The sequence below is a fragment of the Lithobates pipiens genome, unplaced genomic scaffold (assembly GCF_037356315.1).
Source record: "Lithobates pipiens isolate NorthernLeopardFrog02 unplaced genomic scaffold, aLitPip1_a1.2 Scaffold_23, whole genome shotgun sequence".
NCBI classification, from domain to species: domain Eukaryota; kingdom Metazoa; phylum Chordata; class Amphibia; order Anura; family Ranidae; genus Lithobates; species Lithobates pipiens.
Window position 1 is genome coordinate 5,867,661 of NW_027507785.1, and position 20,949 is coordinate 5,888,609.

General features: G+C 49.4%; 1 protein-coding gene across 1 annotated transcript in view; it reads right to left on the bottom strand.

The window, feature by feature from the left end:
* Nucleotides 1-521: 521 nt before the first annotated feature.
* Nucleotides 522-20,949, bottom strand: part of STARD10 (StAR related lipid transfer domain containing 10) — a 93,871-nt gene continuing 73,443 nt past the window's right edge. Inside the window, exons 5-6 of the mRNA XM_077451122.1 lie at nucleotides 6,109-6,161; nucleotides 522-1,335 (exon numbers count right to left, since the gene is read on the bottom strand). Of these exons, the coding sequence (XP_077307248.1) occupies nucleotides 1,108-1,335; nucleotides 6,109-6,161 (281 nt within the window). The 3' untranslated portion in view covers nucleotides 522-1,107. The remainder of the gene's footprint in view (nucleotides 1,336-6,108; nucleotides 6,162-20,949) is intronic.

The window sequence follows — 20,949 nt, forward strand, 5'->3', positions numbered from 1 at the left end:
GCCTTCTGGAGCCTGCAGCGCCTATGATGGACGTCACACGTCCCGCGGTCCCACCATTGGACCAGTGGGACGTCTATCATAGCTCCAGAAGGCGGGACCTGCTAGGTCACTTGGCGGATCAGATTGTCCCCCGGCAGCGGCCGGCGGTGCGCGGGGGCTAACAATTGAATGGAGCCTTCTCGAGACTCGGGGCTTTTCGAGAACCCATTCGGGGGTTCCAGCCCCCCCTAGCCACCCCCTGCCGACGCCCCTGGGTCTACGGGAGCATAGTAGACAATACCTCTGGTATGCCCTAGTCATCCATCTCCCCACTCCAGTCATGATGACTGACCTGTGAACATTTTTTTTTTAGCCACCAAGAATAAAGAACAATTTTAAAAATAATTGGCTAAAACCTCAACGTACAAACTACTCCTGATATAACGGTATGGTATTTTGGGGTTGATTCATGCATTCCATCCATTAAAGAAGAGAAAAAGAAAGAATGTAAAACATAAAAAAAAAATAAAAACACGCAGAAATGAGTTGTAAAATCTTTTAATATCTCTACGGTGAACAGATCTGAAGATGTCACCTGACTTTGTCACTTCCGATGTCTCTCAGGCGTCCAGTCCGTCACCGAGCCACTCTCACCGCTCCTATCTCACGCTCCCTCATTAAAACAATTAGCGCCACATAAGTCACCACTAAAAATATTCACTCTGGGCAGTGCAGAACATTTAAAAAAAAAAAAATTCAGACAGCAAAATAGACTTAAATTACAATCTCATGGAGTGCTATTGGTCATGGGGTGATGCCTAAGAGTTGACGCTCAGTCTCTAGTGAAGGCCAATATCACCAAATCTATATGCAACAGTTCTCGGTCATTAAACAGTTCACTGAAAAGGAGCAAAACAAATGCCAGAACCCTTTTTAGATTTGTGTAAAAAAAAAAAAAAAAAAGAAATCACCTTCTTCCCAAATAATTTTTTTTTACCCTCCCCACCCCCCACCCATCCTCAGTGTCTTTCTCCGCCAACCCTACATCGTAGGGCGAAGACACTGTTTTTTTTTTTTTTTTTGGTCCTCAAAAATGCCACCAAGGGTCTGGCAAAGGTTCTGTGCCTCTCAGTTGACACTGTCTTCATCACTGGCGTCTCCTCGGTCATCCTTGGTCTCTGCTACGCCGCTCTCATCGATATTTTCTAGCGAATCGGCGTGCTGAACGGACACCTCGGACAGACTGATGGTGGGCAGGGTGCTCTGCTCGGGGTACAGCCAGGGCTTGTGCTGGGGATTGTGTTTCTTTTTCCAGTCTGGGTACTTCAAGCAGGCTTTATACATCTTCTTCATGGCCTGTGGAGATGAAAAGCATTGAAAGATTTTTCTGAGGACACCCAACTTCTCTGCTTTCTCTTCTTTATGGAGTTAGTATGGTACCTTTAACCCGCATGGCACCCCCATAGATGGGCAATAGCAAATAACCTTTATGGCTCATGCACACTGGCTATTTACTTTTCTACTCTGAACTTGAGAACTCTTGGCAGGAGAAAAGCTGCTCATAAAAAATAAAAAAAAAAGCCTAAAGCCACGTATTGCACAGGGGTTTAGGTGCGTTGAGTCATGTCAAGGGTATGAGTGGTAATGGATTCCATTGGCCAGAATATTAATTTATTCTGGCAATTGGAATGCATTAACACTCAAAACGTACCTGCCAGGAGCAGAGGGTCGGGTAGGTAAAAGTTCTTGGCTGGAGCAGAGGGTCAGGTAGGTAAAAGTTCTTGGCTGGAGCGGAGGGTCAGGTAGGTAAAAGTGCTTGGCAGGAGCAGAGGGTCAGGTAGGTAAAAGTGCTTGGCAAGAGCAGAGGGTCAGGTAGGTTAAAGTGCTTGGCAGGAGCAGAGGGTCAGGTAGGTAAAAGTTCTTGGCTGGAGAAGAGGGTCAGGTAGGTAAAAGTTCTTGGCTGGAGAAGAGGGTCAGGTAGGTAAAAGTTCTTCGCTGGAGAAGAGGGTCAGGTAGGTGAAAGTGCTTGGCAGAAGCAGAGGGTCAGGTAGGTAAAAGTGCTTGGAGGGAGCAGAGGGTCAGGTAGGTAAAAGTGCTTGGCTGGAGCAGAGGGTCAGGTAGGTAAAAGTGCTTGGCAAGAGCAGAGGGTCAGGTAGGTTAAAGTGCTTGGCAGGAGCAGAGGGTCAGGTAGGTAAAAGTTCTTGGCTGGAGAAGAGGGTCATGTAGGTAAAAGTTCTTGGCTGGAGAAGAGGGTCAGGTAGGTGAAAGTGCTTGGCAGAAGCAGAGGGTCAGGTAGGTAAAAGTGCTTGGCTGGAGCAGAGGGTCAGGTAGGTTAAAGTGCTTGGCAGGAGCAGAGGGTCAGGTAGGTAAAAGTTCTTGGCTGGAGAAGAGGGTCAGGTAGGTAAAAGTTCTTGGCTGGAGAAGAGGGTCAGGTAGGTAAAAGTGCTTGGCAGGAGCAGTGGGTCAGGTAGAAAGTTGTTGGCAGGAGCAGAGGGTCAAGTAGGTAAAAGTTCTTGGCAGGAGCGGAGGGTCAGGTAGGTAAAAGTTCTTGGCAGGAGCAGAGGGTCAGGTAGGTAAAAGTGCTTGGCTGGAGCAGATGGTCAGGTAGAAAGTTCTTGGCTGGAGCAGAGGGTCAGGTAGGTAAAAGTTCTTGGCAGGAGCGGAGGGTCAGGTAGGTAAAAGTTCTTGGCAGGAGCGGAGGGTCAGGTAGGTAAAAGTTCTTGGCAGGAGCAGAGGGTCAGGTAGGTAAAAGTGCTTGGCTGGAGCAGAGGGTCAGGTAGAAAGTTCTTGGCTGGAGCAGAGGGTCAGGTAGGTAAAAGTTCTTGGCAGGAGCAGAGGGTCAGGTAGGTAAAAGTTCTTGGCAGGAGCGGAGGGTCAGGTAGGTAAAAGTTCTTGGCAGGAGCAGAGGGTCAGGTAGGTAAAAGTGCTTGGCTGGAGCAGAGGGTCAGGTAGAAAGTTCTTGGCTGGAGCAGAGGGTCAGGTAGGTAAAAGTGCTTGGCTGGAGCGGAGGGTCAAGTAGGTAAAAGTTCTTGGCAGGAGCGGAGGGTCAGGTAGGTAAAAGTTCTTGGCTGGAGCAGATGGTCAGGTAGGTAAAAGTGGTTGGCTGGAGCAGAGGGTCAGGTAGGTAAAAGTTCTTGGCTGGAGCAGAGGGTCAGGTAGGTAAAAGTGCTTGGAGGGAGCAGAGGGTCAGGTAGGTAAAAGTGCTTGGCTGGAGCAGAGGGTCAGGTAGGTAAAAGTGCTTGGCTGGAGCAGAGGGTCAGGTGGGTAAAAGTTCTTGGCTGGAGCGGAGGGTCAGGTAGGTAAAAGTGCTTGGCAGGAGCGGAGGGTCAGGTAGGTAAAAGTGCTTGGAGGGTCAGGTAGGTAAAAGTGCTTGGCAGGCGCGGAGGGTCATGTAGGTAAAAGTGCTTTACCAAGTCCCCTAGACATAAACAAGCAGTTAACCCTTGCAGGACAGGTGCAGTCCTGCTGCAAGAGAGGATTTTTAGGTTTTCTAGAGACCAGCTTTAACTCCTTCCCGCCCTGTCCCAGCACGCTGCTACCTGGGTCTTTACGCCTGGAAGGCAGAAAGGGCTGCCTCATCACATGACCACTGTCACAATGGTCAATGCCATCTTAATAACAACATCATGGGCCCCTTGCCAAAGTAATTTACTGGGGGGCCTGATCCCCGCCGGCCACCCTCTCCTATTCATTCAATATGATTGGAGCAGTGTACATTCTGCCCACGTAAGCAGCAGCAGCAGTAGTAAGATGCTTTGCCTTGGGGGTTATTCCGTAACCCCTACAAAGCAATGGAAACTGTGGGAAAAGCATAGCGGGGAGAGATGTCATTCTGGTTGTAGATTTAGCCCACTGATGGGCTGCTGCTGTCCCCAAAGCTCAGAATCCGGGGAGCTTCCGGGGACACGGGAGCTGGAGGTCACGGCATGGGCCCTTTAGAAACGACAGGATCGTGCCCTTTCTTCAGTGGGCATGCGCCGATGACATTGGCGCTAGCGTATACGGTAAATATCTCCTGAACCATGCAGGTTTAGGAGATATTTCCAGTACCTGCAGGTAAGCCTTATTATAGGCTTACCTGTAGGTAAAAGTGGTGTGTATGGGTTCACAACCACTTTACTAACCATCTTATGACCAATATACGTTTACTACTTTTTTACATTAAAGTCTGCAGAGCATTCCTCTTGCAGTGGTGCCCCCTCCCCCTCCCCCGGAAGGCCCTCAGTGTGCCACTGTTACATGATGCGCTGGGTCTCTTCCAAATCTTCTCCTCCAGAGGTGGGCAATGCTCAATGATGTACAGAGATGCCATGATGACATCAATGTCACTGTCTGTATCATTACACTGTGAGTGAAGGGTAACTTAGTGACACCTCTTTAGTGGGCAGATTCGTGATGCTCTGCACTCACTTGATGTCCTTAGTCTACAGCAGCCTTTCTCAACCTTTTCAACACGGAGGAACCCTTGAAATAGTTCTCCAGTCTCGGGGAACCCCTGCTAAAAATTTGAAATCTACAACTCATGATACATTAGTGTGATGGTCAGTAGGAAGAAAGGTCCTCACACTTGTGGTCATTGGGAAGAATGGTCCTTACGCTTGTGGTCATTGGGAAGAATGGTCCTTACACTTGTGGTCATTGGGAAGAATTGCCTCCTTACAGATAGCTAAAAAGATCAATGGTGTCAGTGGGAACTTTTCCCGAGAGGTAGAAATGGCCCAATGCTGAAAGAACCCCTAGCAACCTCTGGAGGACCCCTAGGGTTCCACAGAACCCTGGTTGAGAATCACTGGTCTACAGACTTGAATGATGGTGGGCAGGGGTCCTGGGAAAAAAAGTACGGGAACTCACCCAAGATCCCCCACCTCAAAAATACAAAATGTAGTATATATAGCCTTTACATCAGGGTCTGCAGAGTTCCCCCTTGCAGTGTAAGGGGGAATCCTGCAGACTCTGATGTAAAGGGGAATGCCGAGAACTCTGCCCCCTTCACTCTGCCCCCAGTGTTCTCTGTATCCTTCACTCCCCCCCCCCCCCCCAGTAATGTCCTCTGTCCCCTTCACCCCCCCCCCCAGTAACATTCTCTGCCTCCCTTCACTCCCCCTCCCAGTTATGTCTTTTGCCTCCTTCACCGCCCAAGTAATGTCCTCTGCCCCCCTTCACCTCCCCCCCAGTAATGTCCTCTGCCCCCCCTCACCTCCCCCCAGTAATGTCCTCTGCCCCCCTTTACCTCCCCCCCAGTAATGTCCTCTGCCCCCCTTCACCTCCCCCCCAGTAATGTCCTCTGCCCCCCTTTACCTCCCCCCCAGTAATGTCCTCTGCCCCCCTTTACCTCCCCCCCAGTAATGTCCTCTGCCCCCTTCACCTCCCCCCCAGTAATGTCCTCTGCCCCCTCACCTCCCCCCCCAGTAATGTCCTCTGCCCCCTTCACCCCCCCCCCCCCCAGTGATTTCCAGTTCCTGGAAGAGTGGGGGCTGGTGAGATCTCAACTGACCTGTCAGCGAGGTGATGAGCTGACAGCGGTGCGGTGCTGTTCCTTCATTGACCATGAGGTGGCAGCGGTGGCCCCTTAGGTGGTATCGGTAGTAGTGGAAATGTGTGCGGCAGCGGGGTGAAGGAGGAGGAATTGGGAAGCAGAGTGGAATGGGGCACACCTGTGACATCACACACCAGGCATGCCGATTCTACGAGGTTTGCCAATACACCGGGACACTCACAGCCGGTGTTTGGGACTCGGGAGTTGTAGTTTCCTCCTGCGCTGCTCAGTTCTCTCCAGTCTCCACCCACCACCACCAGGAACTTGAGCACGGTCCGGACTTCAAATCCCGGAATGCAGCGCAGCAGACTGCACTCCCAGCTCAGCCCGCCTCTGTTCAAAGGCCAGTCCCACTAAAGGGAACTGCGTTCCTGCTGTGGAGAAAGTACAGGAACTCCGTTCCCATGCGTTCCCGCAGGACTTGAGACCTGATTGATGGGTGTCATTCAGCCCAGAAGAACGAGGACATCTAGAGGCAAAACGGAACTACTGCCAAGGGGGCAGTTTGCGAGATTATTGCAGCTAGGGGTACAAGGGGACATTTTAGTTTAATTTTCCCGAAGTGGGTCTTTACCAAAATCGCACTCACTTACCTTTGGAGCCAAAAACTGTGACGATTTATTCACTACCCATTTGGGTAAAGAACCTGCAGATAGAAGGAAAACAGATGTTCAGTTTTTGGTTTTCTGATATCATATCATGTGTATTACCCAAGACAACATAAGAACATTTCTACAGATTCAACCTTTGCAAATCGGAGTTGTCAGATAAAAGACCACTAATAATCTGAGATCGCTGCTACTTACTGTATATATAAAAGGTTTTCTCAGAAGTTCTGTTCAAGGTCCTCAAGCCCCAACTGGTCTAAGCATTGCACAGGCCTTTATATATGTGATCTGACCGATGATCAATACTCTCTCTCTCCTTTATACATGTGATCTGACCGATGATCAATACTCTCTCTCTCCTTTACATACCCTATTTTTTGCTCCATAAGACGCACTTTGTCCCCCCCAAAAGATGGGGGAAAATGTCTCTGCGTCTTATGGAGCAAATAATGACCAGGCCACCCCCCCCCCGTCACCGTTGCCACCGTGTTACATACCCCCCAGTAGCACACATGATGATTATATAGCAAGGGAAGGGGGCCCGGCCCGGGTAGAAGAAGCCCAGGAAGCTTTGCAGCAGGTGAGCAGGCCCAGTGCGTGGAGGCAAGCCCACACAACGTCATTATGTGTTGCTCCGCACACTGGGTCTGCTCACCTACTGCTGCAAACCTATGGTGTACCCGCATTGGTCGCTGCCTCACCCCAAGTCCAAGTCTCTTCCAGTCCCTCGGTAATCAGTGCCCACCCGCAACGTGCAGAAGAGAAGAGGAGAGGAGTCAGACCAGCAGGCCACAACAGGACCAGGGTCCAGGAGTCATTGGCACAGGTCAGGCTGCATTTCGTGGGCACTGGTAAGGCTGCATTTAATTTGCACCGGTAAGGCTGCATTTCATTTGCACCGGTCAGGCTGCATTTAATTGGCACTGGTCAGGCTGGATTTAATTTGCACCGGTAAGGCTGGATTTAATTTGCACCGGTAAGGCTGCATTTAATTTGCACCGGTAAGGCTGCATTTAATTGGCACTGGTCAGGCTGGATTTAATTTGCACCGGTAAGGCTGCATTTAATTTGCACCGGTAAGGCTGCATTTAATTGGCACTGGTCAGGCTGCATTTAATTTGCACCGGTAAGGCTGCATTTAATTTGCACCGGTAAGGCCGCGTACACACGGGCGGACTGTTCGCCCAACCTTGTTCGGCAAACAGTTTCATCAAACAGTCCGCTCAAAATTTGCATGAGCGGACTTGCCCACACACGAGCGGACTGTTTGACGAACAAGGTTGGGCAAACAGTTCGCTCAACTTTTGAAATGAACGGACTCGCCCACGTAAGGCGGAGGCAAATCCGCCCATTTCGAGCGCGTGTACAGGTAGGCGGGGCCCGCGAAGGAGACGTCGCGGGCTCCGCCGCCTGGAATGGGCTTAAAGGGGAACCCCAACGCCGAAAAAAATCGGCGTGGGGGTTCCCCCCAAGTCCACACCAGACCCTTGTCCGAGCACGCTACCCGGCCGGCCAGGAAAGGGGGGCGAGCGAGCGCGCCCCCCCCTCCTGAGCCGTACCAGGCCGCGTGCCCTCAACATGGGGTGTGCCTTGGGGAAGGGGGGGCCGCGCGGCCCCCCCACCCCAAAGCACCTTGTCCCCATGTTGATGAGGACAAGGGCCTCTTCCCGACAACCCTGGCCGTTGGTTGTCGGGGTCTGCGGGCGGGGGGCTTATCGGAATCCGGGAGCCCCCTTTAAGAAGGGGGCCCCCGGATACCGGCCCCCCACCCTATGTGAATGAGTATGGGGTACAATGTACCCCTACCCATTCACCTGTGAAATAAAGTACAATAAAAAACACAACACAGAGAAAAAATATTTTATTGCACAGCTCCGGGGGTCTTCGGGGGTCTTCTCGCCGGACTCCTCCGCTATGTGTGTGTAGCTCTTTTGCTAGCGGAGGAGTCCGGCTTTCTTCCTCCCCGCCGCCGGCCTCTTCTCCCGACTTCGGGGGTCTTGTCCCCCTCTTCGGTTCTTCTGCCGGGCCACCGCGCCTGGTCCGGTGGCCCGGTCTTCTGTCGCCGTCTTCCGTCGCCGCCTTCGGTTCTTCTGCCGGGCCACCGCGCCTTCTTGTAGCTCTTTTACAGGCGGTGGCCCGGTCTTCTGTCGCCGCTGTCGTCGCCGCCGCCGCCGCCGCCGCCTTCCGTTCTTGTTCTTCTTCTTGTTCTTCTTCTCCTGGAGATGTTGACTCGACGATCTCTCCGGCCGGAATGCCAGAGCCGCGCTGTGCGGTCACTTATATAGTGACAATGGGGCGGTGTCACATGGTATATGTCACATGGGTTGGTCACATGGTGACCCCGCCCCCTTACGATGTCATAGTCCCCATGTGACATCAACCCATGTGACCAACCCATGTGACATATACCATGTGACACCGCCCCATTGTCACTATATAAGTGGCAGCGGAGCGTGTCCCTGGCATTCCGGCCGGAGAGATCGTCGAGTCAACATCTCCAGGAGAAGAAGAACAAGAAGAAGAACAAGAACGGAAGGCGGCGGCGGCGGCGACGACAGCGGCGACAGAAGACCGGGCCACCGCCTGTAAAAGAGCTACAAGAAGGCGCGGTGGCCCGGCAGAAGAACCGAAGGCGGCGACGGAAGACGGCGACAGAAGACCGGGCCACCGGACCAGGCGCGGTGGCCCGGCAGAAGAACCGAAGAGGGGGACAAGACCCCCGAAGTCGGGAGAAGAGGCCGGCGGCGGGGAGGAAGAAAGCCGGACTCCTCCGCTAGCAAAAGAGCTACACACACATAGCGGAGGAGTCCGGCGAGAAGACCCCCGAAGACCCCCGGAGCTGTGCAATAAAATATTTTTTCTCTGTGTTGTGTTTTTTATTGTACTTTATTTCACAGGTGAATGGGTAGGGGTACATTGTACCCCATACTCATTCACATAGGGTGGGGGGCCGGTATCCGGGGGCCCCCTTCTTAAAGGGGGCTCCCGGATTCCGATAAGCCCCCCGCCCGCAGACCCCGACAACCAACGGCCAGGGTTGTCGGGAAGAGGCCCTTGTCCTCATCAACATGGGGACAAGGTGCTTTGGGGTGGGGGGGCCGCGCGGCCCCCCCTTCCCCAAGGCACCCCCCATGTTGAGGGCACGCGGCCTGGTACGGCTCAGGAGGGGGGGCGCGCTCGCTCGCCCCCCTTTCCTGGCCGGCCGGGTAGCGTGCTCGGACAAGGGTCTGGTGTGGACTTGGGGGGAACCCCCACGCCGATTTTTTTCGGCGTTGGGGTTCCCCTTTAAGCCCATTCCAGGCGGCGGAGCCCGCGACGTCTCCTTCGCGGGCCCCGCCTACCTGTACACGCGCTCGAAATGGGCGGACTTTCCGAGCGGGAACAGTCCGCTCATTTCGAAAGTACAGCGGACAAGCCCACACACAGGCGGACTGTTCGCTCAAACACAGTTTCAGCGGACAGTTTTTCGGAATTTCCGAAAGACTTTGTCCGTCCAACTGTCCGCTGAAACTGTCCGCTGAAAGCCCACACACGAGCGGACTGTCCGCCCAAACACTGTTCAGCGGACAAGGTTGGGCGAACAGTCCGCCCGTGTGTACGCGGCCTTAGGCTGCATTTAATTTGCACCGGTCAGGCTGCATTTAATTGGCACTGGTCAGGCTGGATTTAATTTGCACCGGTAAGGCTGCATTTAATTTGCACCGGTAAGGCTGCATTTAATTGGCACTGGTCAGGCTGCATTTAATTTGCACCGGTAAGGCTGCATTAAATTGGCACTGGTAAGGCTGCATTTAATTGGGACTGGTCAGGCTGCATTTAATTTGCACCGGTAAGGCTGCATTTAATTTGCACCGGTAAGGCTGCATTTAATTGGCACCGGTAAGGCTGCATTTAATTTGCACCGGTAAGGCTGCATTTAATTGGCACTGGTCAGGCTGCATTTAATTTGCACCGGTAAGGCTGCATTAAATTGGCACTAGTAAGGCTGCATTTAATTGGGACTGGTAAGGCTGCATTTAATTTGCACCGGTAAGGCTGCATTTAATTGGCACTGGTAAGGCTGCATTTAATTTGCACCGGTAAGGCTGCATTTAATTTGCACCGGTAAGGCTGCATTTAATTGGCACCGGTAAGGCTGCATTTAATTGGCACCGGTAAGGCTGCATTTAATTGGCACTGGTAAGGCTGCATTTAATTTGCACCGGTAAGGCTGCATTTAATTTGCACCGGTAAGGCTGCATTAAATTGGCACTGGTAAGGCTGCATTTAATTGGGACTGGTAAGGCTGCATTTAATTTGCACCGGTAAGGCTGCATTTAATTTGCACCGGTAAGGCTGCATTTAATTGGCACCGGTAAGGCTGCATTTAATTGGCACCGGTAAGGCTGCATTTAATTGGCACCGGTAAGGCTGCATTTAATTGGCACCGGTAAGGCTGCATTTAATTGGCACCGGTAAGGCTGCATTTAATTGGCACCGGTAAGGCTGCATTTAATTTGCACCGGTAAGGCTGCATTTAATTTGCACCGGTAAGGCTGCATTTAATTGGCACCGGTAAGGCTGCATTTAATTTGCACCGGTAAGGCTGCATTTAATTTGCACCGGTAAGGCTGCATTTAATTGGCACCGGTAAGGCTGCATTTAATTTGCACCGGTAAGGCTGCATTTAATTTGCACCGGTAAGGCTGCATTTAATTGGCACCGGTAAGGCTGCATTTAATTGGCACTGGTCAGGCTGCATTTAATTTGCACCGGTAAGGCTGCATTTGAAGTGGTTGTAAACCCTTACAAGCCACTTTGACCTACAGGTAAGCCTAGATGAAGGCTTACCTGTAGGTCCAAGAAATATCTCCTAAACCTACACGGTTTAGGAGATATTTACAAAAAGACAGGCACTGCTGTCTATGGCGCATGCGCCGTAGACAGCGGCGCGCAGGCGCACTGGGCAGGCCGCAGATCACTGCGTTTTCCCTTTCGTATCAGCTCCCGTGTGCATGCGCGGGAGTGACGTCACTGTGGCTCCGGCGAATCACAGCGCCGGAGCAGCGAGACCCGGAAGTCACTCCGGGATACATGGCGGCGGCGAAGATGAAGACGGAGGACCGATTCGAGGGCTTCGCTCTCAGGTCAGTTATTCATAATGAGCTAGTATGCTATGCATACTAGCTCATTATGCCTTTGACTTGCAGGTTGCATTTTTTTTTTTTTTTATTGCCTTTACTTCCTCTTTAATTGGCACTGGTCAGGCTGCATTTCATGGAAACTTGTAAATATTTGAGTACACCATTTGGTTCAGAATTTTTTTTTCTTGTTTTCCTCCTCTAAAACCTAGGTGCGTCTTATGGTCAAGTGTGTCTTATGGAGCGAAAAATATGGTATGTGATCTGACTGATGATCAAGACTCTCTCTCGTCTACATATGTGATCTGACTGATGATCAAGACTCTCTCTCCTCTACATATGTGATCTGACTGATGATCAAGACTCTCTCTCGTCTACATATGTGATCTGACTGATGATCAAGACTCTCTCTCCTCTACATATGTGATCTGACTGATGATCAAGACTCTCTTTCCTCTACATATGTGATCTGACTGATGATCAAGACTCTCTTTCCTCTACATATGTGATCTGACTGATGATCAAGACTCTCTTTCCTCTACATATGTGATCTGACTCATGATCAAGACTCTGTCAGAAATCATGAGTCAGACTGAGACAGAAGAACAGTTAAATCACACTTGTTTAATAATAATAATAATAATAATAATAATAATAATAATAATAAAAAAAGTAAACAGAGTAAACGTAGTCAAAACATAGCCAGAGTTCAGGAACCGGAACAGATAGTCAACAAGCCAAAACGTCAGGGAGCCAGAGATGAGCGTAGTAGAACAGCAAGCAGGATCTGGAGTCAGAAGGAATGTCAGCCAAGCAAGTGTTTAACAGGAACACAGGAGAGCGTCTCTAGAGATGTGACCAAGGCAAAGGCAGAGATCATCTGGACTGGACTGCTTAAGTAGGAAGGACTGACGAGCAGGATATCATCAACAGGTGAGTAACTGTGGAGAGATAGGAGCTGGCAATTAGCAGACAGCTGAGTGGCAAGCTTTGAGAAGGAAGGGCTGAGCCCAGCCCTGACAGTACTCCCTCCTCAATGACCCGCCCCCCTCGGAGGACCACCAGGCTTGAGGGGAAAACATCTCTGGAAATCACGGAGGAGGACAGGGGCATGTACGTCCAAGGATGAGACCCAAGAGCGTTTCTCCTGATCACACCCTTTCCAATGCACCAGGTACTGTATGCGCCCATGGCACCTATGGGAGTCAACCGTGGACTGCACTTCATACTCCTCATGGTTCTCAACCTGTACAGGGTGAGGACGAGGCACCGAGGTATTAAAGCGGTTGCAGACCAAAAGGTTTTAATAAGGAGGCATGAAATACATTCAAATTACGCATATTAGAAAGAAGGTCTAATGCGTAAGCCACTGGGTTAATCCTGCGAAGAATACAGAAAGGCCCAAAAAAACTGGGTGAGAACTTCAGAGAAGGAGCATGAAGTCGGGGGTTGCGAGATGACAGCCAGACCCTGTCCCCAACCTGGTAGGAAGGAGCAGGCAGGTGTCTGCAGTCAGCATGGAGTCTGTACCTATCATTAGCATGTCGCAAAGCCTCCTGGACTTGTGCCCAAGTGGAACAAAGACCACGGAGCTGCTCCTCTAAGGCAGGAATACTCCGTGGAACAAATTAGTCAGGCAACATGGAAGGTTGGAAACCATAGTCACCATAAATGGGGACAATCGGGAAGCAGAATTCAAGTCACTATTGTGAGCAAACTCCGCCCACAGTAAGGGGTCTGACCAGTTGTTATGAGGGTCAGAAATAGCAACACAGGAATTGCTCCAAAGACTGATTAGTTCGTTCTGTGGCCCCATTAGACTGCGAGTGATACGCAGAGGAGAAAGCAAGCTGAATTCCCAACTGTGCAAAAAAGGCTCACCAGACCTGGGACACAAACTGACTACCGCTGTCCGAGACAATCACCTTGGGTAGCCCATGTAAGAGAAAGAATTTCCGAGCAAAAATGTAAGCCAGTTCCTTAGAGGTGGGCAACTTCTTAAGTGGAATACAATGACACATCTTTGAGAATCGGCCAACCACCATAAGGATAACAGTGTTGCCCTGGGAGTTGGGTAACTCCACAATGAAATCCATAGACAGGTGAGTCCAGGGCCTCTCTCCATTGGGTATGGGTTGTAGGAGGCCCACTGGAAGGTGTCATGGAGTCTTACTCTGAGCACACACGGAACAGGCAGCTACGAAGGTGGTTACATCAGCCCGTAGACTGGGCCATCAGAATTGTTGGGAAATGGCCTAAAAGAGTTGATTCTTCCCAGGATGGCCAGCTGCCTTCTGAGAATGATAAGTCTGGAGCACGGCAGTACGGAGACTCTCTGGGACAAAGCAGTGGTCACAAGGTTTCTCAGGAGGAGCATGGACCTGAGCAGCAAGAATTTTGTCACCAAAAGGAGAAGAAAGACTGGTGTGAGCCGTAGCCAGAATATGATCAGGAGGAATCATAGGAACCGGAACCGACTCCAACTTGGAAGTGGAGGAAAATTGTCGTGACGAGGCATCAGCCCTTACATTCTTAGTACCGGGTAAGAATGAGACAATGTAATTGAAACTTGACAAGAAAAGAGCCCATCGCGCCCTTCTGGGAGAGAGGCTTTTAGCCTCAGACAAGAATGTGAGATTCTTATGGTCAGTAAGAATGAGAACCGGCACAGTGGTACCTTCAAGGAGATGTCTCTATTCTTTCAGGGCTAAAATGATCGCCAACAGCTCTCTGTCACCAATCTCATAATTGCACTCCGCAGGTGACGATTTCTTGGAAAAGTAGCCACACGGATGCATAGCGCTCTCAGAGTTAGGACGTTGAGACAGAAGGGCGCCAACTCCAGTCTCAGAAGAATCAACTTCAAGGATAAAAGGCAACGTAGGATCAGGATGTGCCAACACAGGAGCAGAAACAAAGGCAGACTTGAGACTCTCAAAGGCCTTAATGGACTCCAGAGACCAACTCTGTGGGTTACCGTCCTTTCTGGCCATATCAGTCAGAGGCTTGACCAGAGACGAGAAGTTAGGAATAAACTTCCGATAATAGTTGGCAAAGCCGAGAAAATGCTGCAGAGGACATAAACCCACAGGTCGGGGTCACTGTAGAACTGCTGAAAGTTTCTCTGGGTCCATCGAAAAACCAGCACTGGAAATAACATAACCCAGGAATGTAACCTGTTCACGATGGAATTCGCACTTCTCCAGTTTATAAAAGAGATTGTTCTCTCTAATGCCCCGTACACACGGGCGGATTTTCGGTCGGAAAAAACTTGGATGGTTTCTCCGGACGGGAATTCCACTCAAGCTTGGCTTGCATACACATACACAAAATTCATGTACAGCTGGAATTTGATAGGGATGTCCCTGCAGTGCTTTGTTGATTGAACATTTATATTCAGCACAAAGTCTAACGTCACCATTTGGCTTCAATCAATACTGGAACTATTGGGGTACACCACTTTAGGGTGTGTTTCAGGTTCAAGTGTACCTTGCTCCACAAAACGTGTAATCTCAGCATCCATCTTTGGTCTGAGAGCTAATGCAACTTTGCGCGGTTTCATACGAACTGGGGTTAGTGTAGGGTCTAATTTGAAAGAAGCAAGAGGGCCTTTAACCCTTTCATGACTAACCCTATTTTTGGCATTTGGTGTTTACAAGTTAAAATTCATATTTTTTGCTAGGAAAAATTACTTGGAACCCCCAAACATTATATATATATATATATATATATATATATATATATATATATATATATATATATATATATATATATATAGCAGAGATTCTAGAGAATAAAACAGCGATTGTTGCAATATTTTATGTCACGCGGTATTTTGCGCAGCGGTGTTTTAAACGCCACTTTTTTGGGAAAAGGGGACACTTTCATGAATTAAAAAAAACACGAAACAGTAAAATTAGCCCAATTTTTTTTACATAATGTGAAAAATAATGTTATGCTGAGTAAATAGATACCAAACATGTCACACTTTATAATTTGCACGCAGTCGTGGAATGACGACAGGCTACGGTACCTAAAAATCTCAATAGGTGACGCTTTAAAAAAAAGAAAATTCCGGTTACCAGGTTAGCGTTACAGAGGAGGTCTAGTGCTAGAATTAAGGAGGTCTAGTATTATAGGTAGTATTATAGGTAGACTAGAATTATTGCTCTCGCTTAGACGATCGCGGCGATAACTCACATGTGTGATTTGAACACTGTTTACATATGCGGGCGCGACTTCCGTATGCGTTTTCTTTGCTGCGCGAGCTCGCGGCGACGGAGGGGGGGGGGGGGGGGCGCTTTGAAAAAAAATTTTTTTTCTTATTTATTTTAAAATTAATAAATTGTTTTTTTTTTTTTTTAAATAATAATTTTGATCACTTTTATTGCGGTCACAAGGAATGTAAACATCCCTTGTGACAGTAATAGGTGGTGACAGGTCCTCTTTATGGAGGGATTGGTGGGGTCTAAAAGACCCCCGATCCCTCCTTTACACTTCAAATTATTCAGATCACCGTTTTCGGCGATTCTGAATAGTGTATATATTTTTAAATCCGGCACCATTGGCAGCCGAGTAAACCGGAAGTGACGTCATGACGTCGCTTCCGTGTTTTACAATTAGGAGACTGGAATGAAGCCGCTTACGGCTTTATTCCAGTCCCTCCCTAGCCGCCGGAAGCGGCGGATCGTGCATCGGTGCTCCCGACTGAATGGGAGCACCGGTAAGAGCCACGGGAGAGGGGGGAGGGACGTCCCCTCCTGCTCCTCCGGCATAACAGCTTTTAGCCGCATCGGTTGTTATGGCTGGAAAGCCAATCGCCGACTCTGCTAAATGGTACCGGGATGATGCCTGCAGGTGCGGGCATCATCCCGGTATAACCCCCGGAAGCCGAGTACGCACATCTGCGTACGCCCGGCGGTTATGCATGCCAAGGCCTTCTTCAAAAACCGCACTAAAGTCCTATATCACATTCTGTAGAGTAACCGAAGATACATTACGAACTCCCAATAATGAAATTCCAAGGGTCTCAAACCGCCCCCCTACCCAACAAACTTGATCTTTGTCCCTTAGTAATTATTAAGGGTGAACATCCTCTGAAATTTCCATATTTCACTGGGACGAAGCAAGCAACCTCAACTCCCACTACGTGTTTGTAGTCTACCAACTGGATATCACAGGGTGCTATTGAAGGAGCACTGTGAGGCCATCAGGAGGCAAACGTTTCTTCTGAAATCAAGGAATAGGCACATTCTGAATCTACTTCCATTTTGCATGGAACATCTAAGCCCTTGTATACACGGTCGGAGATTCCGACAACCAAATCTGTCGGATTTTGTCCAAAACTGTTGCATACACACGGTCGGACAAAGTTGTTGGAAAATCCGACGTGATGACGTTATTTCGTTACGACGGGACTACGTTCAGGCTAGTAGCCAATAGCTTTGGTGTAGGAATTTGATCTGAGCATGCGTGCCACTTTGTCCGATCGGAATTCTCTACACACGATCGGAGCATTTTGTCAGAAAATGTTACCAGCAAGTTGGAAAACTTGGTCCGTCGGATATTCCGACGGAAACAGTCCGATGGAGACCACACACAGTCGGAATATCCGACAAACCGGTCCGATCGGACACATTCCGTTTGAATCTCCGACTGTGTGTACGAGGGCTAACATAATCTCGGTGTAACTCTTCAGTCCTGATGAAAAGTTTTCCACTTCGTACACATAGTCATTTGTATAAACACCTGTAGAAGTTTCATCATTCGGAACACCAGTTGGCGCCATAATGGAAGTGCGCTGCCGTTGGTATTGTATTCACATTTGCAGGCTGATCTTTAGTCTGACAGACTGTCTGTATGTGACCTCTACGTTTCTAAAAGGACACGTATTACGCCTGTGTTTCCCACTGCAGCTGTTAGCCCTTGTACACACGGTCGGAGATTCCGACGGAATGTGTCCGATCGGACCGTTTTGTCGGATAATCCGACTGTGTGTGGTCTCCATCGGAACTGTTTCCGTCGGAATATCCAAAGGACCAAGTTTTCCAACTTGTCCGTAAAATTTTCAGACAAAATGCTCCGATCGGACATACTCCAATCATGTGTAGCCTACTCTGACGGACAAAGTGCCACGCATGCTCAGATCAAATCCCTAGACCAAAGCTATTGGCTACTAGCCTGAACGTAGTCCCGTCGTAAACAAAATAACGTCATCACGTTATGTACAATCGGATTTTCCGACAACTTTGTCCACCCGTGTGTATCCCCTTCCCGCCGAGCGTACACAGATGTGCGTACTCGGCTTCTGGGGGGTATACCGGGATGATGCCCGCACCTGCAGGCATCGTCCCGGTACCGTTTTTTACAACGGACGATTGGCTATCCAGCCATAACAACCGAAGCGGCTAAAAGCCGCTCGGCTGTTATGGCGGAGGAGCGGGAGGGGACGCCACCCCCCTCCCGCCGGCTCCCGCCGCTGTTACCGGTGATCCCGCTCGATCAGGAGCACCGATTCACGATCTGATGTCTCCGGCTGCTGGGGAGGGACTGGAATGACGCCGTAATCGGCTTCATTCCAGTATCCTAATAGTAAACACGGAAGCGGCGTCATGACGTTACTTCCCGTTTACTCGGCTGCCAATGGCGCTGGATTTAAAAAAAATATACAGTATTCAGAATCGTCGTTTTTGGCGATCTGAATACATTGAAGTGTAAAGGAGGGGTGGGAGGTCTTTTAGACCCCCCATCCCTCCATAAAGAGTACCTGTCACCATCTATTACTGTCACAAGGGATGTTTACATTCCTTGTGACAGCAATAAAAGTGATCAAAATTATTATTTTTTTTAAACAATTTATTAATTTTAAAATAAATACCGTAAAAAAAGATTTTAATCACCCGCCGTCCCCGCGAGCTCGTGAAGCAAAGGAAACGCATACGGAAGTCGCGTCCGCGTATGTAAACGGTGTTCAAATCACACATGTGAGGTATCGCCGCGATCGTCAGAGCGAGAGCAATAATTCTAGCACTAGACCTCCTCTGGAACGCTAACCTGGTAACCGTAAAAAAAAAAAATTTAAAGCGTCGCCTATTGAGATTTTTAGGTACCGTATTTTGTCGTCATTCCACGAGTGCGTGCGATTATAAAGTGTGACATGTTTGGTATCTATTTACTCGGCGTAACATTATCTTTCACATTATGCAAAAAAATTGGGCTAATTTTACTGTTTAGTTTTTTTTTTAATTCATGAAAGTGTCCCTTTTCCCAAAAAGTTGCATCTAAAACACCGCTGCGCAAATACCGCGTGACATAAAATATTGCAACAATCGCCGTTTTATTCTCTAGCGTCTCTGCTAAAAAGATATATATAATGTTTGGGGGTTCCAAGTAATTTTCTAGCAAAAAATATGGATTTTAACTTGTAAACACCAAATGCCAAAAATAGGCTTAGTCATGAAAGGGGTATGCAACAGTTTCGGACAAAATCCGATGGATTTGGTTGTCAGAATGTCCGACCCGTGTGTACAAGGGCTAACACTTCCCTGTAAATGGAACTGCAACATCAGTGTGTGGTGGAAAGTCCTCTGATTTAACATTGACCTTTGCCACTCGATTCATATCCTCCGGTGAATTATCTTTGCTGGATGAAGATTTCATTTCTTTTGAAGGAAGGTCTGCAGCCTCATATGCAAGCACTTGCTCTTGTGCAGTAACAATGCCCCGTACACATGGTCGGAAATTCCGACGGAAAAAAAAAGTCAGATCGGATTATGTTGTTGTTGGAAAATCCGATCGTGTGTCGGACTTTTTCTATCGGAATTTCCGACGGGAAAAAGTTTGAGTGCTGTATCTAAAAATTTTCCAACCACAAATTCCGATCGGACTTTTTTTTAGAGAATTTCCGACGCACAAAGTGCCACGCGTGCTCAGAAAAAAATTTTTGGAGACGAAAGCTATTGGCTACTGGCCTCTACGTAGTCCCGTCGTAGGTGTATAACGTCACCTCGTTCCGAACGATCGGATTTTCCAACGACTTTGTGCGTTTACCGTGTGTTTGCAAGACAAGTTTCGCCCCAAAATCCTTCGGGAAAAATCCGGCGGATTTTTTTTTTGGGCTCGGAATGTCCGACCGTGTGTATGGGGGCATAAAAGGGAAGTTCCGTTTGGCTAGAAGTCTTCTCTGCAGCGCTTCATCTTGTACTCCACACACCGGCCCATCCCTTAGCAAGGATTCCAAACTGGCACCAAAATGGCAATTTTTCGGATAGCTTGCGCAGTTCTGCGATATATGATGCAACGCTCTCATGCAGTTGTTGGTTTCCTCTGTTGAAATGGTAACGCCTCACTGTTTCAGATGCAGGGGATGAAAAAGGATTTTTTTTTAACAGGGCCGGTATTTCTACATATGGGCAGTCATTTGGTTTAGCAGGAGATATCAGTGAGCGTGCAAAGGTGCATCTGGTTGTTCATCTTATTGTAGCACTGACCCCCGAAGGAGCTGCTGGTTTTATTTGGGCTTACCGTTACCTCATTTGTTTGCTTCTCCGTCTTGGGGTTCCCGTGGTAAATGGCCCAAAGAATGTGGAAACTGACCCTGAATCCTCTTTTGGGTTATTTATTTAGAACAAAACACAATCTCGCAATTAAGGGTAGAGGGTTAGGAGTGAGTTCAGGCACTTAGATTGCAATATGGAAGTCTTTAGAGAAAATCCAGAGAATAAAAACTGCTTCACAACTGGATTTAACATCCCCGGATAGACCTTTCTCACTAGGCCTAGCAGCCAGTGGGGCGCTCAACAAAGTCTCTGCCACAGACTTGTAGGATACACTTGAGCGTTACTGAGGGATGTGGACAAATTTAAAGAACCTTAAAATACCAGCATCTCTCAGCCGACCCGGCGATACCGTATGATTGTTGATCCAGGTTGTGTCCTTCATCTAAGCCTCCAGGCTCCTTCAGCGAAACCAGCCTTGCGCACGGCCTTCTCCCGAAAGAGTTCTCCCCTGGGGTTCTTCAGTTGCTGGGCCTCTCCCTTCAGATGAGACGGCACCGGACCGCCCTTGGATCAGTAGGCCCCGAAATTCTCTCGAGCCTGTCCCTGCAGTTGCGCCGCCTCGGGCCAGCCGGCCCCCGAGACTCGGGATACATGGTTCCGCACCCCAGGCCAGGAGGGCCATGGGGCTGGGTCAGGAGGACCACCAGTTCCGAGAGACACAGGATGCATAGTTCCGCACCCCAGGCCAGGAGGGCCATGGGGCTGGGTCAGGAGGACCACCTGTCCCGAGAGACACATAATGCATAGTTCCGCAACCCAGGCCAGGAGGGCCACGGGGCTGGGTCAGGAGGACCACCAATCCCGAGAGACACAGGATGCATAGTTCCACACCCCAGGCCAGGAGGGCCACGGGGCTGGGTCAGGAGGACCACCAGAACCAAACAGACAGAAAATAATCCCCCGCCAACATGGCGTCGGTATCTTAAATACCACCCCCCCAGAATGCACAGCAGGAAAACACTCCCACTGGGCTGGTTCAGAGAGGATAGTGGCATTCAATGCACCCAGCTAGACTGTGTTTCTACTCTTACCAGTGGTGACAGCAACACCTGTGGTCAAGGAGAACCCAGTGCAACCCAACTAGGCTGCTACTGAAACCAGAAATTTGGAGAAATAGGTCCCAAAGCCCAAGTGTGGCTTTAGGAAAC